General features: G+C 34.9%; 1 protein-coding gene across 4 annotated transcripts in view; it reads right to left on the bottom strand.

Moving 5' to 3' along the window:
• LOC150096530 (uncharacterized) overlaps positions 1 to 18,904 on the bottom strand; it is a 295,354-nt gene that overhangs the window by 198,899 nt on the left and 77,551 nt on the right. For all 4 annotated transcript variants that reach the window (XM_090408208.1, XM_090408206.1, XM_090408207.1 and 1 more), the window contains one exon: positions 10,819 to 10,999. In XM_090408208.1, the coding sequence (XP_090264334.1) occupies positions 10,819 to 10,999 (181 nt within the window). The remainder of the gene's footprint in view (positions 1 to 10,818; positions 11,000 to 18,904) is intronic.

The raw sequence follows: 18,904 nt of genomic DNA, 5'->3' as shown, positions 1-18,904 counted from the left end.
CTAACAAAAGGAAAATGAAATAGACATGATGGCAAAACTATGATCAAAATAAATTATTTTCATAAATTACAACAAATACTGTTCCACAGAGCTGAAAGAAGATTTTGGAATAACAAGTTTGGTGCAATTAGCTTTGATTTGTGATCATCTGTGGTATAAAAATATGAAATGCCATCGACCTTTATTCAGTGAAATTATACTTCTGGAATTTCTGAATGCAATTGTAGATGACATGTTTATAATAACTGCCAAGCATCTCTGAAAAACAGTTCAATCCTGGTGTTATCAAAGCCCAATGCATTTTCTTATTCACTGATACCATCCTGAGTTTGATGTGATTGAGATTATCTCAAGAAAGTTAAGCATAGATATTTCAAAGAGATCACTAGCCAAGAAGCAACTTGATATTTTACTATGTAACCAATGTTTGAGAGCCTCAATATTGATCATTTACAATACCACTTGTGTGGCTAGTGTTGCCACCAATCTTCTAGATGTGACTAGCTCAATCTAATTATGCTGTCATGAAGATTTTTTTTTAATCAGAAACAAAGTTTCCCCACAAGTTATTTGTTATCACAACTACGATATGGCATCTGATGTAAGCGAGAGATGATTACAATCTCCACATACGATTTTGAAATGAGGAACGAAATGAAATTTTGGTTGAAAAATGTTGTTACATATTTCAAATGTCATCTGCCTTTTTCATATGATAACAAAATCATGGAGAAAGTATGCAGTTTTCTTCCTGTGTATTTCATATTTCACCATTCCCTGATAGCAGAATAAGCAAGAGAAAAATACTATTACATATGTCAGCTATCTTTCCCCTTTTATATGATCACCTCATTTGTTTCCAAGATGGCTTCAAATTATCTATAACTCAAATTAAAGTGAAAAATTTTATTTGGCTTTCATATAATGAAATATTTGAAGCATTTATTTCTTTCAATTATGATGTTTCTAGGATGAAGTATTTTTTTTCTATAGCTAGTAGGTCATCTTAACAGTCTATTCCAAATAATCTGAACAATTTATGATATAACCAGCAAAGTCTGTAAAGATACTTAAATGTAGGCAGTTATTTTCTATTTTTTTTTATTTTTCTGAAACTAGTCTGACAGTAAAATTCTTATTAATCAAAATAATACATTTCGTTTTGCTCAACACTTTTTTCACACTACATGATGAAAAAAGTACTGTCTGAATGAAAATAGATGCTTAAGAATAGAACCATGAGATCACATTTCATCTCAGGTGTATCTTCTAATGTATCATGAAAAGGATGGCATCAATGGCAAAAACATTAAAAAAATTAATCATATTTGAGGACATGTACTTACAGCAAAATAAAATATCAGACATCTTTCCTTGCTAAATGGAATCAACAGCAATAAGTGGCAAGCAAGAGATATAAATAGTAAATTATTCCATATTTATGGAATAATGCAATAATGGACCTTGAATGGGAGATGACAGTGAATCTCAAATATATCAGAATGTGATACACTGTAGAATGGCCACATGCAACAGTGTTGTAGCTATATTGAGAAAGGCATGAAAAAATGTCAATCACTTGTAGGGCATGTGATCAGCAACAGCTGATCAAAGCAAGAGACAGAGAAAAGAATGGCAAGTTTAAAAATTCCACAAATGTTTCTGAATGCAGCATGCATCAATACATGGTATCAAATGCCAGCCTGGTTGGCCGAGTGGTTAGCGTACTGCTCTAAAACCAACAGACTGTGGGTTCGAATCTCACCATACACATGGATGTTTGTGATTGTCTTTAAGCAGAAGATGAATTTCATTGCCTGGTGTGAGGCCACTGCCCCATTTATATTTATTAGAGCCCTGAAGTGGATTGAAAAAGTTCCGTGTTTGGTTTCTAGAGTAGTGTTTCCAGACGATTTAAAAAATAAATAAAATACAAATAATATATATATATAATTAATTAAACACAAACACACGTCCTTAGCCCACCCATGGTACAAAATGTACTATAGGTTTGCAAATAACCTTTTGGGTGGGAGTAACATAAAAAAAAATTAAAAAGGATATAACATTCTACCAATGAGGAAACCATAAAAAACCTAAGATGGAAATTCAAGATAGTGATACCACAGTATTTTGTGACTATACAATTACACCAAGTAAGTGTTATAGTATTGTCTTTAATGAAACACTAAATAAAAGGTGAAATACAGATTCTTGTCATAAGTGCAGTACCAAGTGAATATATGGCAAAGGTTTTGCTAATTTGCATGCTATAAATTACTTTCAGTTTCAAAGCACAAACAGTGTCTAACTGGTATATAAAACAAGTTTAGACCTTTTAATATGCAGCTTAAAATATGAACCAAATGAAGAGAAAAATTTGAGAGAACTATTATGAAGAAAACAATTTGTATAAATAAATAAAATGCTTATTGTATTGGAAAGTCATTCTTTATACTCTTTGAAGGTATAAAGAATGACCAGAAAAATGACTATAGTTTTTTTTATTTTGGGTGGGGGAGGGGAAGAGAAGAACGAAATCATCCAAGTATCCATACATCTGCCACTTTCAAGATTATGCATATGTTCTACAGACTGAAAGTGGGAAGTTCTTTCATCATCATCATCAAATTCCTGCCATGTACCCTCAAGGGGTGTACAGGATATGACAGTACTACATGAAAAAATTACATCATTACTAACTTCCTATCTACAATTTTCCTCCAAATCAGTCTGTTACTTGTTAAGACTCCAACATTATCAGATCTTATATTTCTATCGTCTAAGGCACTTTGTACCGTATCAATCCACCTATATCTTGGTCTTCCTCTGGGTCGTTTTCCTGCCAACCTGGCAGAGAACACTTGTTTTGCTAATCTTTCCTCTCCCATTCTATTTAAGTGACCATACCATCTGAGATTAGCTCTGCTAACGCATTCCTGGATGCCGACAATGTCAAGTTCTTTCCTAATATCCTCATTTTTAATATGATATTGCCATTGATGCCATCTGTTCACGCCTCTAATCTTTCTCAGGACTCTCATATCTGCGGTCTCTAGTCTTTGGTCAAGTGTTTTACTTCTGACCCAGCTCTCAGATCCATAAGTTAAAATTGGTTTGAACACAGTCTTGTATACAGCTAATTTAGTGTTCCGACTAATTTCTTTCTTATTCCATATGAATTTATTCAATTGACTTCCCACGATACCAGCTTTGCTGATTCTGTTGTCTATTTCTATATTTAGTTTACCATCTTCTGTAAAAATTGTGCCTAAGTAGCTGAAATATTTTACTTGTTCAACAGGTTCTCCATTCACAACACAGTTGACATTTTCAATGATTCTGCCTATTTTCATTGTCTTTGTCTTTTTATTGCTGACCTTCATACCATATCTATTACAACAGCTATTCAATTTAGTCAGAGAGGGGGTTCTTTGTAAAGCAAAAATGCTTCACATTTCTTTATAAGCTGGGGGAAATCCTTAAATAACAATGCATTGTTTCCTCACTTATCTCTAACCTCTTTGTTGATAGACATATTATGGGAAGTTTGGTAAAATGCATAAGCATCTCTTAGATTTGTATGTCTGTCTATCTATATATGCAAATTATTCCTTGGTTAGCAGAAAGTTTTTACTGAACTTGAGCATTTTAAAAATTAACAAAAATGTTCTTGAGCCATGTTCAACTTTCATTTGCAAGTGCAAATGGTCAAAGTGGACCATTTGCACTTGCAAAGTTTGGCAAAACATTCTGAAATTACCCAAAGGAGTAAATATGCTATCTCTGGAGGAGATAAATTAATTACTGAAAGAGTGCTAACCAGTTTCATATGGAGGCAGCATGGTTCCTGCTCTGGGAAACAGAATTTTTTCTTTTATCCTTCAAGACATATGTACTGGCCAGAGATGCAACTGATACACAGCAGACATACAATAATGTTAAAATAGTGATGGGATTAACCATCACTATCTTAACAATAATTTTTTCTAATGCCAAGTAGGTTGTCATAAGTCATTAGCAGATGAAGTCTGCTTTAACTAGATGGAATCAAGTCAAATTTGGATGTATGCAAAAGTGCGTAAGAGTCAAAGCTATATAACTGAGAGGAGACCTCCACATAGCCTTTAAAGGAATGCAGAGAACCGACCAGGGCTTCTGATTAATGTCCAATCCTCACCTTCTTGTGGTGCACTCTGTTGGGTATCTACTCAGATACTGAATGAACGAGGATGGGCTGGCAATTTGGGATTTAGCCGACCAAATTGTATTCTTATTGGCTTAAACCAAAATACAAAATGATGGTACAACATGACAAAATTTCATGCCAGCTGGGATGTCGCCCAGTTAAACAAGGCCCTCATTGTTTTCGCCAGGGAACCAGGGTGAACAGTGAAAAGTCAGCTAATGGAACAAATCTGAAAACACATCCTAACTCAACATCACCAGAGTTAAAGATCGGTACTATCAACATAAGAAGCCTGAATGGCAAAGAAATGGAGCTAGCTGGGGAATTAGATAAGTACCGGATCGACATAATAGGGGTGACTGAAACAAAAAAGACAAAAACTGGCGAGATCTTTCTGAGCAATAAATACAAAATGTTATATTCAGGCAATAACAATCAAGGAAAAGAAGGAGTAGCCATAGTATTCAACACAAAATACGAGGCTAATCTTTCTTGAATAGCAGTCAGTCTCAAGTAGAGTAATGTGGGCAAATATGAGAATGGGGAACTGGACAATGAGACTTATTTGTGCCTATGGTCTCACAGAAGGTTCTAATAAGGTAGAAATGGAGGATTTTTTAATGCTTTAGAGAAAGCATCTGACACAATGAAAAAGGAAAAGTTGGTCCTTGTTGGGAATCTAAATAGCAGAGTAGGAAATGATTGCGAGACATACAAAAATATTTTGGGAAAATTTGGAGAAAGGAGCAAAGCTAATAATAATGGCAAATATTTGTTGGATTTCTGCTCAGGACATGGACTGGTTATTACTAACACCATGTTCCAACATAAAAATGTGCACTGATTCACATGGAGAGAAGAGGCAAGGAATAAGAAAAGTTTCATTGACCATGTTATTGTCGATAGGGATGTTTTCTCTCTGGTGCAGGACACCAGAGTGTACAGAGGATTTCAAATTGGAAGTGATCACTATTTAGTGTTCAGCATGATAAAATTTAATTTCATATTGAAAAGAATAACACGTAAGAAAGTTTTAAAGCGAATAAAAGTTGAGCAGCTCTCGGATGTGAATTGTAGACTAAAACAGAGAAAGATTATTGAAGAAAAAATGAAAGAGTTTGAGAACAGCAACAAAACCTTGGAGATTCAGTAGCAAGCCTTGAAGAAAACCCTGATTGATTCAGCCAGAGAGGATAGAAAAAAGCAGAACTCCATGGTGTACACAGGAAGTTAAAGAGACAGTGAAGAAAAAGAAGAAAACATATCAAAAGTTCCTGGCAAATAAGTCAACTTGTGCTCTTAGAGAATACAGAGACAAATGTAAGAAAGCTGAACACTTTGTAAAACTAGCTAAACAAAAGTCATGGGAGGACTTTGGCAAGAACATATAAAATAAATATCAAGAAGGTGGCAAGATATTCTGGAGGTTGTTGAAGAATCTCAGAAATGGAGAAAAGAATGCTGTAAAAGGAATCAGAGATGATAAAGGTGACATGAAAACTGGAGAAAAAGATAACCTTGAAGTATGGAGTAATTACTATGAAAATTTGCTAAATGAAGCAAGCAGTGATAAAAAACACTCAACAGGCATAAAGTGAAGAATACATACCCATGCTTGAAGTAGAAAAAGCCATCAAAGGCTTGAAATGTGGAAAGGCAGCAGGAATAGAAATGGTGAAGTATGGTCATATTCGACCAGAAATGGTGAAGTATGGTGGTATAAAAGTTTTACAGTGGCTGCACTGCATAGTTCAGAAAACCTGGACAGAGGGATGAATTCCCGATGATTGGAGTAGAACTCTCATAGTACCCATATATAAAACGGGAAATAAAACTGAATGCGAGAATTACAGAGGTATTTCCCTACTGAGTGTTCCTGGAAAGATTTATGCAAGTATACTTGAGAAACGGTTGAGAAGAATTGCAGAAGAAAAGCTTGATGAAGAATAAGCTGGATTCAGGCCAAATAGAGGCGTTCAGGATCAGATCTTCACTTTACGACAAACAGTTGAGAAAGCATGGGAATATAACAAAGATCTGTATTTCAGTTTTGTTGATCTGGAAAAGGCATATGACAAGGTGCCAAGAGAGAAGCTATTCAATACACTGCAGTTATATGGTGTCAATGGGGCATTATATCAAGCAATACTTAGTCTTTATTTGAGTTGTAAGTCAGCAGTAAGAATTGAAGGAAGTACAGGAGGGTAGTTTAATGTTAAATATGGTGTGAGACAAGGATCTACATTATCCCCTTGGTATTCATTATCTATATAGATCACATTATGAAGGAAAGTGGCATTAAACATGATATCAAAATTGGAGATGTTGATGTCAGCTCTTTGCTTTAAGCAGACGATGTTATACTTCTAAAGAAATCTGCTAAAAGTCTGCAAGATTCCCTGACTAAATTGAATAACTGTTGTAACAGATATTGTATGAAGGTCAGCAATAAAAAAGACAAAGACAATGAAAATAGGCAGAATCATTGAAAATGTCAACTGCATTGTGAACGGAGAACCTGTGGAACAAGAAAAACATTTCAGCTACTTAGGCACGATTTTTAGTGAAGATGGTAAATTAAATATGGAAATAGACAACAGAATCAACAAAGCTGGTATGGTAGGAAGTGAATTGAATAAATTCATATGGAATAAGAGAGAAATTAGTCGGAATACTAAATTAGCTGTATACATGATAGTGTTTAAACCAGTTTTAACTTATGGATCTGAGAGCTGGGTCAGACGTAAAACACTTGACCAAAGCCTAGAGACTGCAGATATGAGAGTCCTGAGAAAGATTAGAGGCTTTAACAGATGGCATCAGTGGCAATATCATATTAAAAAGGAGGATATTAGGAAAGAACTTGACATTGTCGGCATCCAGGAATGTGTTAGCAGAGCTAATCTCAGGTGGTATGGTCACTTAAATAAAATGGACGAGGAAAGATTAGCAAAACAAGTGTTCTCTGCCAGGTTGGCAGGAAAATGACCCAGCGGAAGATCAAGATATAGCTTGATTGATAATGTACAAAGTGCCTTAGACGAGTAACAGACTGTTTTGGAGGAAAATTGTAGATAGGAAGTTAGTAATGATGTAAATTTTTCATGTAGTAATATGCAAAAATGTATCCACTCAACTCAATTTGAATTACAAATCAGACCTGCAAAAGATTTAAAATAATAATATAGTAATTCTACTCTGTTCAGATGGAATTACAAGAAATTTGTACTTAGTAGCTCAATAGAACTGAGCATTTCATTTTGGTTTCAATCAACATTTGGTGAGAAAACTGGCAAAAGAATTGAATTATAGATCCACAGCAGAAATGCTAAGACTGAGTGTCCGTTCAATTATTATGATATTGAAAGATGTTCTGTATACAAAAATGCTATTACAAAATGCCACTTGCGACTTTATCTGATCACTGTTTTTCATGTTAAACTGTTAATAACATACAAAAGCAATAAGTATATTCATTTTAAGATAATATTTCAGAACTTGTATTCTCTGAAACAGAGAAATACGCTATAGCTCTTACGTAAGCCATGTCGCATGCCCTGTGACAATGGTCATGAGATTTTTAAGATTTGTAAAAATCTCATTACCATTTTTTGATCAGTTTGTAATTATGTTTAGAGTTTTCAGTTTAATTTTTACCTACCAAGTACAATATTACAGTCACTGTAAAAAATATTGGAGTTGCTGCAAACCTTTACATAACACAAATTTTATGCAAGCCTGTTTAAGCCATCCCCTATTACTTACATATTTACATGTACATATATACAGCAGTATATTAAGAGGGTGCACACACAAATTAGTATGAAAAAATAAAAGCAATGTTTCATTTGGCTATTAGATCTTCCTCATGAAATTATCAAAAGATAACTAAACAATGGTTTCTTCTCTTCATAAGTCTGTCAGTAACAAACTAAAGCATAGTCGATTTTTCTTTGGACTCAAGAACCATGATGCATTAGGATTCATCTTCATTGTGACATCAATTTTTGTACCATTACATGGGCACAATTTTTCTACTTCTGTTCCTTTTTTCCACTCATGATTGTACACTATCACAGTGAATACAAACACTAAAAATTATTAAAGTGTATGAATACAAATACACACTACATCCATGTTCAATAGCAAACAAAGAAAGACTGCAGAAGGAGCAGCCATGCACCACATGGAATGTCTACTATACAGAAGACTGCTGTTAGGTAGCCTAGACTAATGTAGGTGCATTAAAGTAAATTTTTATAACTGAAATTTTTTTTTCCCATATCCCTTACATGAATTTTATGCAAGTCAACTTACAAGTCAGGGTCCGTTTGTAAACAGTTCTATATAACATAATTTAAACATTTTTTTGTTGTGCTTCAAATAATGAGGAATAAAAGTACTATTCTAATCTTCTATGCAGTGAACAGAAGATTACAACAGTTAATAAAATCTCATACTGACAACACATACAGCCTTCAGCAGCAATTATATAAACAAACAGCAAACATTATTTCCAGCAAGTTACAGAGGTATTCTGGTATTTGGTGTTCCAACATTCCCTTCCAGCTCTAATACGAGGGTGGTCTGAAAAGTTCTCGGCCTAACAATGAAAAAACAAATTTATAATTTCAAAATTATTTTTATTTTTCAACATAATCTCCTCTCAGGATAATACTTTTATTCCAGCAATGCTCCATCGCCATTATCCAGTCCCTGTAGTGGTTTTCAGTAAGATCTGCAAAATATCCCTCTGCAGCTGCAACCACCTCTTGATTCAAAGAAAAAATGCTGACCAGTGAGGAAGAATTTTAGTTTTGGGAAGAGAGAGAAGTCAGAAGGAGCCAAATCTGGGGAATAGGATGGATGTTCGAACAATTCTTAGTACAGATCCCTTAATTTGCCCATGCCCAAAACACCTTTGTGGGCAGGTGCATTGTCCTGATGAAAGATGATTTTTTTCGTTCTGCAAACTGGGTCTTTTCAAGATAATTAATAAACAAGATGCGTTCAGCATCCCAAAATACAGATGCCATTACCCTTCCTGCTGATGGAACTGAATTCTTTGGTGCTGAACAACTGGCTTCTGTCCACTGTTTTGATTGCTGTTTGGATTCTGGTGTGTAATGGTGAATCCAGGTCTCATCCATAGTAATAAATCGTTGCACAAAATCAGTTTTATTCTTGTTAAAATGCTCCAAGCACTGTTCAGAGATTTTCATGGGAGTGCGTTTTTGATCTGCTGTAAGCAAGTGCAGCACCCATCTTGCGCAAAGCTTTTTCATTTGCAATTCTTCATGCAAAATATATCCTACACGTTCTTTTGAAATGCCTATAGTCTCAGCAATTTCACGCATTTTGACTGGCCAGTCATTCAATACCATATCATGTACTTGATCAATGATTTCTGGTATTGTTATACTTTTTGGACGTTTTTTACATGGATCATCTCCAAGGCTGGTACAGCCATATTTAAACTTGGCAGCCCATTTCTTAATTGTTGAAAACGAAGGAAGAGTGCCCATAAGCTTTTATGAACTTCGAATGAATTTCTTTTGCCGTTAAACCTTCTTTTACAAAGAATTTTATAACTACACGATACTCAATTTTATCTATTTCAAGGATATATACAGCTATATAAAACAAACTATTTGACAGAGTGACTTGCAATTTCACATCGATGCTTATAACAGATGTACCAACTGACAGAAAAAAATCATGCCGATAGTGTTGCCATCTATGGTCGAGGCCGAGAACTTTTCAGATCACCCTCGTATTTACAATCTGTTGCTAGATCCACTTTTGATACTGAAATGGGTTGCTTCACCTTTCATGTTTTCCCTTGTATCTTAGTATCCAGGGTATTCCACGCAACAGATTTTAATTCTTTGCATTACAGCACTCTAATGCTCTCTGAGCCACTTCCCACTGACAGACTTTATTCATGTAACTCATCACTGTATCACAAATATTTTTAAGAAATATTTTATTGTACTGTTTTTTTATGACCTAACTGACTCTCAACAATATGTATGCAAATCTACAATAAATTGTGTAAAGATCATTTTCCATTTATAAATAAACTTATTTATTCAGCAAAACTTTAGTATATTAAGATTATGCTTGTGTTTAGTTTTACTCCATGTCTATACTACATTCAGATATTTAAAAAATATATAAATAAATAAAATTAGAAGGATCAATCACACCAGATGACAATTTTTGCTCTACTCATCTCACAATGGATACTAACAGAACTGCAGTGAACATCACAGCAAGTTCTGTGTGCCACATGTATGCCAAAATTTTTATAAATAATTTAATAGTATAATACTATAATTTCAGTGTTCTTCATGTAAAGCAAAAAATCAAGAAAAGAGAAAAAACTTTACTAAGCAGGAAAGTGGCAAAACAGGTCAAAAATTTGGGCGCTCTCTTTCTCTCACTTAATGTGGTAAAATGGTTTGACTCAATTTATTTGTTGCATCAAGTACACTACAAAGAAATTTGGGACTGTACATAAATAAGATATAGACCATATTACCATGACTAAACATCATGCTTAAACATTCAATATATGTAACTAATAGTTAAATCTGGTCAACATTGAAGAAATGAACAGCATTTACCTTTGTCTGTTTTAAGTTCTTGGGAAATAATTTCATCTTTTGACTCAAAAGTATTCTCTACACAATTAGAAGTGTCCATTTTCTGTTCAGCATTATGAACATTTGTACAAGATGAAGATTTAAAAGGATATTTATAACTCAGCTTTGTTTCAGAATCAGATAGTACAAATCCCTGAGATTCCTAAATTAAAAGTAAAAAAGTTAAGTTTTCAAAATCTTTATATTAGCTCTAATTCAATCTTATAGGGGGATTGGTATGTGTGTTGAGGGTTGTATATTCACAAAAAAATGTGGTCAGTCCAGTAAATATCAGTATATCAAATAAATTAAAACTGGTGAGAGACTAAACATTTTAGTATTACATGTCAAATGAGTTGTATTTACTTAGAAATTAATAAGAATCTGATTAACAAAGTAACATAAGTAATCATTTGATCTCCATACGCACTATTTTCTTCAGCATTCGCACTCAAGTACGGTTGCTGCAGTAGATCAACCGCCTCCACTCAGTTCTGTCCAAGGCAGGCCATTTTCTCCTCTAGTCTGAGATCTCCTCAAGCTGTCCAGCCATTGTTGTTTAGGCCTCCCCTTACTTCTTTTGTCTGGTGGCTTCATCTTCACCACTCTCTTTCCCACATAGCTTTTATCTCGCAGCATAACATGACCAAACCACTCCGACTTTGATTCCTTAATCTTCCCAGATAATTGAGTTACATTCACTGTTCCTCTGAGGTTTCACTGCCATACATCAGAGTAGGACTTACTACCATTTTGTAGATCTTTCCTTTTAACTGATTGGGCACTTTTGTATCACACAAGATACCTTTTTCCAGTTTATCCACCCTGATTGGATCCTCCTATTGAGTTCTGAGTTCAGGTATCCTTCACTTTGAACACACAACCCTAGATACTTGAACCCAGACACTTGTGGCATGCCTGTGCCCTGAAATGTTATACTTCCTGCTACTTTGCTAAAACATGTGCTCTGTCTTATTTCTACTAATCCTCAACCCACTGTCTTCCAAAACTTTCCTTCATTGATCAAGTCTTTCTTCTGCTTCCTTCTCACTTTGTGCAAATCATTATCAGGGTGATTCAGTTCTTATTATCTGTGTCAACACATTCAAGGGCATAACAAATAAGTGGGCTCAAAGCTGACCCTTGATGACCCAAACCTGACTTTTACTGGGAATGCCTCTGTGGTTCCTGCTCCACATCTCTCTTGTTTTACTACCATCATACCTGGGTTGTACAAGATGTCCTTCTCTCAAATTATTTTTTTCCACATGCTCTCCATATCTGTTTTCTTGGGACTCTATCAAAGGCTTTTCCAAATCAATGAAGACAGAAAAAAAGTTCCCTCTACTCTCCCTGCACCTTTCTATGAGCTGTCTTAGAGCAAAGATGGCAGCAACTGTTTCCCAACCAGCCATAAACCCAAACTGCTCTTCACTGATTACCCTTTCCTATACCCTTCATGAGTTTAATTCGTCTGTAGTTGCTACAGGACTGGATATGACATTTGTTGTTATATATTGAAACCAGTATACTCTCTCTCTCCATTCTTCTGGCATTTTCTCAGCTTCAATAATTCTGTTAAAGCCATCCATTAATAGTCATGCCCAGTTCACCTAGACATTTCCATACTTCTTTGGGAATGTTATCAGGTTCAACTGCCTTCCCATTTTTCATCTTTCTTAGTGCTTCCTCCATTTCCATTCTTATGTTAGAAATTGGCCACATGACCAGATCTCCATCCTTTTGTATATACTTATTTCATTCATTAATTTCTCAAAATGCTCTTTCCATCTATCTAACACATATTTCTTCATATAGATTGGTACCATCCTTTCCCTTAATCATCTTGGCTTGATATATATCTTTACTTTTCTGCACCTTTTGTCTGGCTATTCTGAGACTTTTTTTTGACACCTTCCTTGTTATCCAAGACTTTCATACAATTAGCATAAGGTTCAGTTTTCAATTTTGCTAATGCTCTCTCTCTCTCTCTCTCTGCTTTTTTTTTCTTCTTTGATTCCTTCATTTTATTCTGCTATTCTCATCACCTACTCTGTCTCACTTCTGCTTAGCCTTGTCACTCCATCATCAGGGTCTCTGTACACTATGTAATATTCCTATATGTGTAACAGAAAATGTGTATGGATGAAATCATAAAAATAAAATAAAAATCGGAAATTCTCTATTGTATATTTCTGTAATTGGGCATTCATTTACTTTGTTTCTTTTAATTTTCTTTATTGTTTTGCAATGAAATGATCCAAGTCTAAGCTTTTTTTTTTGTGTGTGTGTGTGTGTGTTCATACATGTAGAGAATGAATTAAAATTTACAATTTATTCATACATAATTTGAGATATACATTATAGCCCAGATCAATTCATTTTATTCCACAGTCATTTTGTGCCACTAACCAAGAGAACATTATAATTCTTGATTTTGTTTCAAACACTCTTTATCACAAATTTTATTTCCTATAAATGAACTATTTCATTGGGGGATTCTGTTCTTTGCTTTCCCTTTCCTCTGGACATGGGAAAAACCTCATTTTCTCTCTCTACAAGATGTTATTTGATCCTGGAAAGCATGGCTGTCTTTGACTGAGAAAAGCCTCAAAGCACATATATGTAGCATCCAGCTTTACCATATATGAAATGCATGTCTCCGTACTCTACAGGTTACTTGCCTCTCCATCATGAACTGGTACTGTCATGCTCGTGCACTCTTCTCCTTAAGAGAAACTTTTGAGAGATATCCCAAAGATGCGCAGAATAACTGGCTCTGACGGGAATGGACAGAGCCTAAAGGATGGCCAGGGTGCACATCTTTGAGTATTTAAACATATATGTTTAATTTTAAATATTTTAAATTTGAATATTTTAAAATTGTCAGTGATATTTAATCATCACTTGTAAAAGATCCTGTGTAAGAAATTCTCAAATGTAGAAAAGTACAGGTTTTGTCAATATCCCAGGACAAATTCAATGGTACTAATGTACTATAGGTTAATCTACCAACCTCTCGTGTATGGACTCAACATATTAAGAAAAAAAAAAAAAAAAAAAATTCTATGAGGGATATAGTGAATAGTTTTATTTATATTATATATATAGTTTTCTATAGTGAATTTATTTTAGCAAAATGCTATGCTAAAAGAAATTCACTAGACAAAAATTAGCTGCTAATAAACTGTTCTTGTTGTTTACAAGATTGCTATAGTGAGAGTTGACTATTATTATTATTTTGACACCTCCAGGGAGTCCAAAGACTCATCGAGGGAGAGTGTGCCGACAGCATCGAACGATTGGTCCCCTTCCAACTACTAACCGCGCTCAAACTTACTTAACTGAGCCATTAGTAGCAGAGGCTCTATCGACCAACCTATCTCTCCAATCTTATTATCAGGTTTAATGCCTCTCATAATGTGGTCCATACAGATGAACAAGAATGAAGATAATGTACACCCTTGCCTTGCACCTGATTTTATATCAAACCACCTTCTTTTTCATCCTTCAATTCTAACTATTGACTTAAAAATTAATACATACATACATACATACATACAGAGCAACAGAAAATCTATTATTTATTATTCTCATCACGTATATATAATACTTATAAATATACAATTCAAGTATTACTATCATATTTTCTGTTGGATTATACATTTATTTTTGACGGATTATTTTGTTATAGACAAAAATATTTTCCTTTTATTTATATATATAATACATATATATACACATACACACACACGTAGAGTAAAATACATTATTAGATAGTTTTCATAATTTATAAAAATGTTTAAAATAAGTTAGTGAGTTTTACATTTTGTGTGTGTGTGTGTGTGTAACCAAGGGCCGTAGCCATACTGGTTACTATAAAATTAAATTAGCTCGATCCAGTGACTGTATCTATGAGAGCTCACAGAACATGGTATATATTTGTTAATATATTACAATCATAATTGGACTCTTATAATATATGTTTCAAATAAATGTCAACATTGAGATAGTCTCTCAATCTTTTTCTGAAAGCATATTCTGAAATTACTGATTTGATTCCATTTGGGAGTTTGTTATAGCTGCTTGTTTTCAAAGAATTTATGAAAAATTTCTTTTTGCCTTGGGTACTACCAGCAGGTTCCAGCCACAGCGTAAGCCATAGTCTACATTACATACTGAAAAACTTACGTTCTTCTTACATATAATATACAACCATAGAGACAGAGTTTCTGTAATGGCAAACAGAGATTGTTGGTTGAATGTGCAAAGTCGGTAATGGCTATAGCTCTAATTATTCTGTTTTGTGTTTGTATCAATGGAAAAAGATGGTTGTAGTAATCTCCACCCCAAAAGGTGACACCATATATTGCAGTGAGGAATTTATCCTAGAATAGTATGAGGGTGGTCTGAAAAGTTCTCGGCCTCAACCATAGATGGCAACATTATCAGCAAGTTTTTTTTTTCTAAGTTGGTAGATCTGTCATAAGCATCCATATGAAATTGCAAGTCATTCTATCAAGTAGTTTGTTTTATATGGCTGTCTGAAGAAAAAGTGTTGTCTGTATCCATGAAATGGGTAAAATTGAGTATCGTGCGATTATAAAATTCTTTGTAAAAGAAAGTTTAACGACAAAAGAAATTCATTACAAGTTCATGGGTACTCTTCTAATTCGTTTTCAACAATTAAGAAATGGGCTGCCGAGTTTAAACGTGGCCGTATCAGCCCTGAAGATGATCTTGTTTAACATGGGGATCTGCACCTTTTCACAAACCTATGGCTAAGCACACCATGGAAAAGTTTAGTGAGTCTCAAGTGGTTGCACTAGACATCTTCAAGGCTATTGACCAGGTCTGGCACAAGAGCCTATTAAGTAAGCTTCCATCACTCAGTCTGTCCCATGAGATTCACAACTGGGTTGCCAGTTCTTCTAACCCTACCTTTTATGGAGGCTGGGATCCCATAATGTTGTCTTCTCAACCACCCTGTTTCTTCTATACATCAATGACCTGCTCCAGTTGACACAGTTTTGCTGATGATAGTACACTACATTCCTCCTTCTCACTTGACAAACAAAAACCTAACCTAACCACAACTCACAGAGCAACAACCTCTTCAAGCCTAAATCTGATCTCCAAACCACTCTTCAATTGGGCTCTGATAACCTTGTCAATTCCAATGCTGCAAAATGCTGCTCTACCTTATTTCCAACAAAAAGAACCATATTATCATAGCCCCACCTTTGCCAACATCCAAATCTCTAGACAAGATGAGATATCGCTCTTTGGGATTACTTTGACATCTAGCCTCTTTTGGCATAAACACATTACCACTACTATCTCCTAGAATCCAAAAAAAATTAGGTTTCCTCCTCATTTGTTCAAGGCATTACTTATCCAAATAGCTATTAATCCTACAAATCACAAATTCATCCATCGAGTACTGCTCACACATATGGGGAGGTTCCTCCTAAGAGCTCCCTAAAAATACTCGACGTAGTTCAGAAGAGAGCAGTCACACTGATTAATGACCCACATCTAACTCACTAACCACTCTCACACAGGTGTCTAGTATCTACTGCATGCATCTTCTATAAAGATTTTCATGGCAAATGTTCATCAGGATTGTCATTAGTAATTCCTGCTGTCTCTCTACTAAATCCACTGAAACACATGCAGCTACTACTGAACATCCCTTCACAAACTCCACAATCACGGAACAAGTTTCTCTTCCTCCTCCTTCATTCCTACTGTTGCTGTATCGTGGAACAGCCTTCCCTCCCATGTGTTTCTCAAGGAATACAATGCATGGGCCTTCAAATTCAATGTGAATAAGTTTGTCATTTCTAAATCATCTTCCCATACAAGGTTTTTTTTATTCGGGTGGGGTTCCTCCCATTCCTCGATCACCCCCTTAGGACTGGTTGAGCCCTCCTAATAAGGGATTAAGTACTATATCCTATGACCGTAGCTTGTGTGTTCACGGGGCCGGTTTGCAGGATGAAAAACCCAGATAAACTGAGGGGGAAAACCCTACTTCCATGCCCAAGACTGGCTAACACGGCTATGGCTGAGGAAGATCCTTAAACTCCTCACATCATCGACGGGAATTGAACCTAGGACACTCCTTCCCCAGGCATATGGTTGCAAAGCACATAGCCACTAGGCTAACCGTGCAGACCCCATACAAGGTACTAATGTACTATAGGTTGACCAACCAACCTCTCATGTATGGGCCCAACATAAAAATAAATAATAATAAAAAAGCAAAATTTTACAATATTTTTTTCCCTTTTGTCTTTTCAAAGACATTTGGATTTTTTTTTTTTTTTTTTTTGTAGCTGTTTCAAGTTAATTGTCATGTCTAGCTGGAGTTTTTGTCATAAGTCACTTAGCATACATATTGAAAAACAAAGGAAATTTGAGCAAAATGGGGATGAAGACTCATGCTATTAAGAATACAATACTTTCAGCAAGTGAGTTTAAGTAGGTGTTCAAGATCAGGTGGACAAAAATAATCCATCCATTGGATAGAAGAGTAGAAATGGACATCACATCTGGCACTGTTATAATTCCAAAGGACATGTTGCTGAGGGGTGTATTTAATAGATAAGAAAACTTGGATGATGTTATGGGTTACTAATAGCAAAACTGATAGACTTGGAAGAACTTGGCTGAGTAAAAGGTCATTGTTTTTGATGTACGGCAGGGCAATTGCATTCTTGAAATCTTGTTTAAGTAAGGGAGTTACAGGAGCTGTATTAAGAATTTTTTTGATCGTCTTTGGTTCAAAATCATTAAGTGTGAGGTTCTGTGCCAGGTAGTGTAATTCTTCATTTCTTTTAATCGATGTGCTAGTTATATTGTATGTCCTGTCTTGCAAAGTTTTAATTATGCCTATTTTTTTTTTTTTTTGCAATGGATGGTGGTGTGAAGCAGCATTTAAAAATCTTCCTACTGTGGTGTGATTTTCTGTATATGGAGAAGAATAATCTTTTCCCCCTCTTCATTTACTTCAAAAAAGATATCAAGGAAATTAATTTTTTGTGCTGTTCTAGTTCAATAGTGAATTTTCTATTGGGATGCAGGTTGTTTAGATAATCTTTAAAAGCAATCAGCTCATCTACTGTTGCCAACCAAATGACAAAAATATCATTAACATAACACAGCCAAACTTTTGGTCTTTTTTGATAGGTTTTTAATGCATTTGTTTTGAAATTTTCCATAAATAGGTTGGCTAGAGTAGAACTTGAGAAAGGAGGTGGGGGACCCATGGCAAGTCCTTTTTCCTTCTCAATATTTGTCTTGAAAAATGAGAAAAGTGTTTTCCATGCAGGGTTCGAAAAGTTTCCAAGTAGATCCACTCATTTCTGGGTATGTTGGTGAAGAGACTGACTATATTGAAACTTGCTAAGATGTCTGAAGGTTCTATATTTATACCCTTTACCTTTTCAATGAAATGCAAACTATTCTTTATAAATGATTCTGTTTTTCCTATGTGTGGTTTATCACGTGTATCAGATATTTCGATAAGTCTGAGGTCAGAGAATCTCTCCCATCTACAATTGGCCATAACGGAATATCTTTTTTTTTTATGAATTTTTGGTGCTCCATAAATTCTTGGAACCAGTGGATGTTTTGATGATAAAAATCTTTTGAATTCTTTTGGCCAATTAGGTAACTTTTTGATCAACTAATTGGTTTTATTATGTGCACACCATGTGGGATCCCTGTCTAAGGATGAATAGGTATTAGAATCCTCTAATAGAATGTTCATTTTTCTTGCGTATTCGTCTGAATTCATAACTATTATTGCATTTCCTTTATCTGCTTTGATTAATACTATGTTTATGTCTCTTGGCCAATTAGGTAACTTTTTGATCAACTAATTGGTTTTATTATGTGCACACCATGTGGGATCCCTGTCTAAGGATGAATAGGTATTAGAATCCTCTAATAGAATGTTCATTTTTCTTGCGTATTCGTCTGAATTCATAACTATTATTGCATTTCCTTTATCTGCTTTGATTAATACTATGTTTATGTCTCGTCTTAATTCTTTAAGGGC

The sequence above is a fragment of the Typopeltis vanoorti genome, chromosome 18 (genome assembly GCF_054136105.1).
Source record: "Typopeltis vanoorti isolate ZY-2024b chromosome 18, IOZ_Tvanoo_1.0, whole genome shotgun sequence".
Lineage (NCBI taxonomy): Eukaryota > Metazoa > Arthropoda > Arachnida > Uropygi > Thelyphonidae > Typopeltis > Typopeltis vanoorti.
This window is presented reverse-complemented; position numbering and strand designations above follow the sequence as displayed.